This window comes from Engraulis encrasicolus, unplaced genomic scaffold (genome assembly GCF_034702125.1).
Source record: "Engraulis encrasicolus isolate BLACKSEA-1 unplaced genomic scaffold, IST_EnEncr_1.0 scaffold_34_np1212, whole genome shotgun sequence".
NCBI lineage: Eukaryota > Metazoa > Chordata > Actinopteri > Clupeiformes > Engraulidae > Engraulis > Engraulis encrasicolus.
Genome location: NW_026945643.1, coordinates 520,668 through 523,167, shown reverse-complemented (window position 1 = coordinate 523,167; position 2,500 = coordinate 520,668). Strand labels below are relative to the sequence as shown.

General features: G+C 49.5%; 2 protein-coding genes across 2 annotated transcripts in view; both read left to right on the top strand.

The window, feature by feature from the left end:
* LOC134443669 (cilia- and flagella-associated protein 74-like) overlaps positions 1 to 1,769 on the top strand; it is an 11,281-nt gene extending 9,512 nt beyond the window's left edge. The window contains exon 5 of the mRNA XM_063193320.1: positions 1,608 to 1,769. Coding sequence (XP_063049390.1) covers positions 1,608 to 1,769 — 162 coding nt within the window. The remainder of the gene's footprint in view (positions 1 to 1,607) is intronic.
* A 207-nt stretch (positions 1,770 to 1,976) lies between these two features.
* LOC134443668 (cilia- and flagella-associated protein 74-like) overlaps positions 1,977 to 2,500 on the top strand; it is a 50,726-nt gene continuing 50,202 nt past the window's right edge. Inside the window, exon 1 of the mRNA XM_063193319.1 lies at positions 1,977 to 2,041. Within this exon, the coding sequence (XP_063049389.1) occupies positions 2,004 to 2,041 (38 nt within the window). The 5' untranslated portion in view covers positions 1,977 to 2,003. The remainder of the gene's footprint in view (positions 2,042 to 2,500) is intronic.

Genomic DNA, 2,500 nt, shown 5'->3' with positions numbered 1-2,500 from the left:
GACCTCTTGGTAACATGCAGTTTAGGCTACATAGGCCTACAAATGTTCTGCTTTAAGGTCAGATTAGACTTCTGCAACTGCGCTCGTCAAAACTCGCGTGGGAGTGGCCACGAACCAACATTGTATTCATGCATCTGCAAGTTCTGCGAGGTCCGAGGTCTCGTCGCGAGCCACATTTGAAATTGTGCGATTAGACTACTTTCACTACATTGTAAGCACTGCGGTCATTATTAAGCAATGTTGCTTTCTATCCCGGTTAGCTATTTTCACACAAATTGCAAAGGCAATGCACTGGTATCATTATTTGACATACCCAGTCTGTGTTCACGAACAGAAAATGCAAGCATGTAAAGACAGTTGATTCTGCCCATGTGTGTTTACATTCGGTGGAGGAACGGTAGTAAAACCGCAGGCATTGTGCCACGAGTGTTCAACTGATGCATTGTTTGTTACTTAGCTTGTAGCTTCGTGTATTGACACACATTTACACACAAGGCATTAATAAAGTTTTTAACAGAATACAGCTCTGCTCTCGCAAACTACTGGCATTGCGCTGCCACAAGAACAGAACAAGGAAGTAGCGAGACGACCAATCATAGCGCCCTTTTGTCTGCGTACTCCGCGTCCGTCCGACGAATAGTTAGATTTTTTTCGAGGCGCTCGGCGACGGGCGCAGAGCCTCTGAGAGGGGGGCGTGGACTTGCATAGACAGAAAACGGACGGACGCAGATTCTATGCGTCCGAAGCATAAATCTAGCTTTACTCACCCTGCCCTGCCAAATTCCCATACAGTAAAATTCAAACACATTGATTACCCCGCCCCACCCCCTCCTGAAATAGGCTCTACTGGTTTTTGGAAGTGTTTTTTGTAAATTATCGTCAACTTATCGTTATCGTGAAAATTCTAAAACTTATTGAGATAATTTTTTTGCCCACCCCTAACACACACACACACACACACACACACACACACACACACACAGACCATACTGGCACTCAAGGAGAGCATCGCACACTCACAGGTAACACACACACACACACACACACCATACTGGCACTCAAGGAGAGCATCGCACACTCACAGGTAACACACACACACATACACACACACACACACACACTACACTGGCACTAAAGGAGAGCATAGCACAATTAGGTATGTGTGTGTGTGTGTGTTTTTGTGTGTGTGTGTGGAGTCTTGATACGATGTCAATCTAGAGGCCTTTCCAATCTAGGAGACTTTCCTTGTGTGTGTGTGTTGGACGTGTTGCTTGTTCAGCGTGGGCATGAGTGTGAGGGTTGAGCGTCGCGATCACTAATGATGCAGGTGTGTGTGTGTGTGTGTGTGTGTGTGTGTGTGTGTGTGTGTGTAGGACGTGTTGCGTGTTCAGTGTCGGCGTGAGTGTGTGCGGTCTAAGCGTCGCGATCACTAATGATGATGATGATGGTGTGTTTCTGTGTGTGTGTGTGTGTGTGTGTGTGTGTGTGTGTGTGTGTGTGTGTGTAGGACGTGTTGCGTGTTCAGCGTTGGCGTCGCGATCACTAATGATGATGATGGTGTGTGTGTGTGTGTGTGTGTGTGTGTGTGTGTGTGTGTGTGTGTGCAGGACGTGTTGCGTGTCCGGCGTCGGCGTGAGTGTGTGCGTTCTGAGCGTCGCGAGAAGAGAGAACAGCAGGAGCTGCAGACGCTGAAGGCAGCGGGAGTCAACACGACCGGACACACACACATGCAGACACACCTGCAGAAACTACAGCAACGCCAACAGTGAGGACACACACACACACACACACACACACACACACACACACACACACAGCAGCGGGAGTCAACACCACTGGACACACACACATGCAGACACACCTGCAGAAACTACAGCAACGCCAACAGTGAGGACACACACACACACACACACACACACACACACACACACACACACACACACACACACACACACACACACACACACACAGCAGCGGGAGTCAACACGACCGGACACACACACATGCAGACACACCTGCAGAAACTACAGCAACGCCAACAGTGAGGACACACACACACACACACACACACACACACACACACACACACACACACACACACACACACACACACACACACACACACACACACACACACAGCAGCGGGAGTCAACACCACCGGACACACACACATGCAGACACACCTGCAGAAGATGAGGTGGAGACAGCAGTGAGGACACACACACACACACACACACACACACACACACACACACACACACACACACACACACACACACACACACACACACACACACACACACACAGCAGCGGGAGTCAACACCACCGGACACACACACATGCAGACACACACACACACACACACACACACAGACACACACACACACACACACACACACAGACACACACACACAACACCACCGGACACACACACATGCAGACACACTTGGAGAAGATGAGGAGCAGACAGGAGTGGGGACACACACACATGCAAACACAC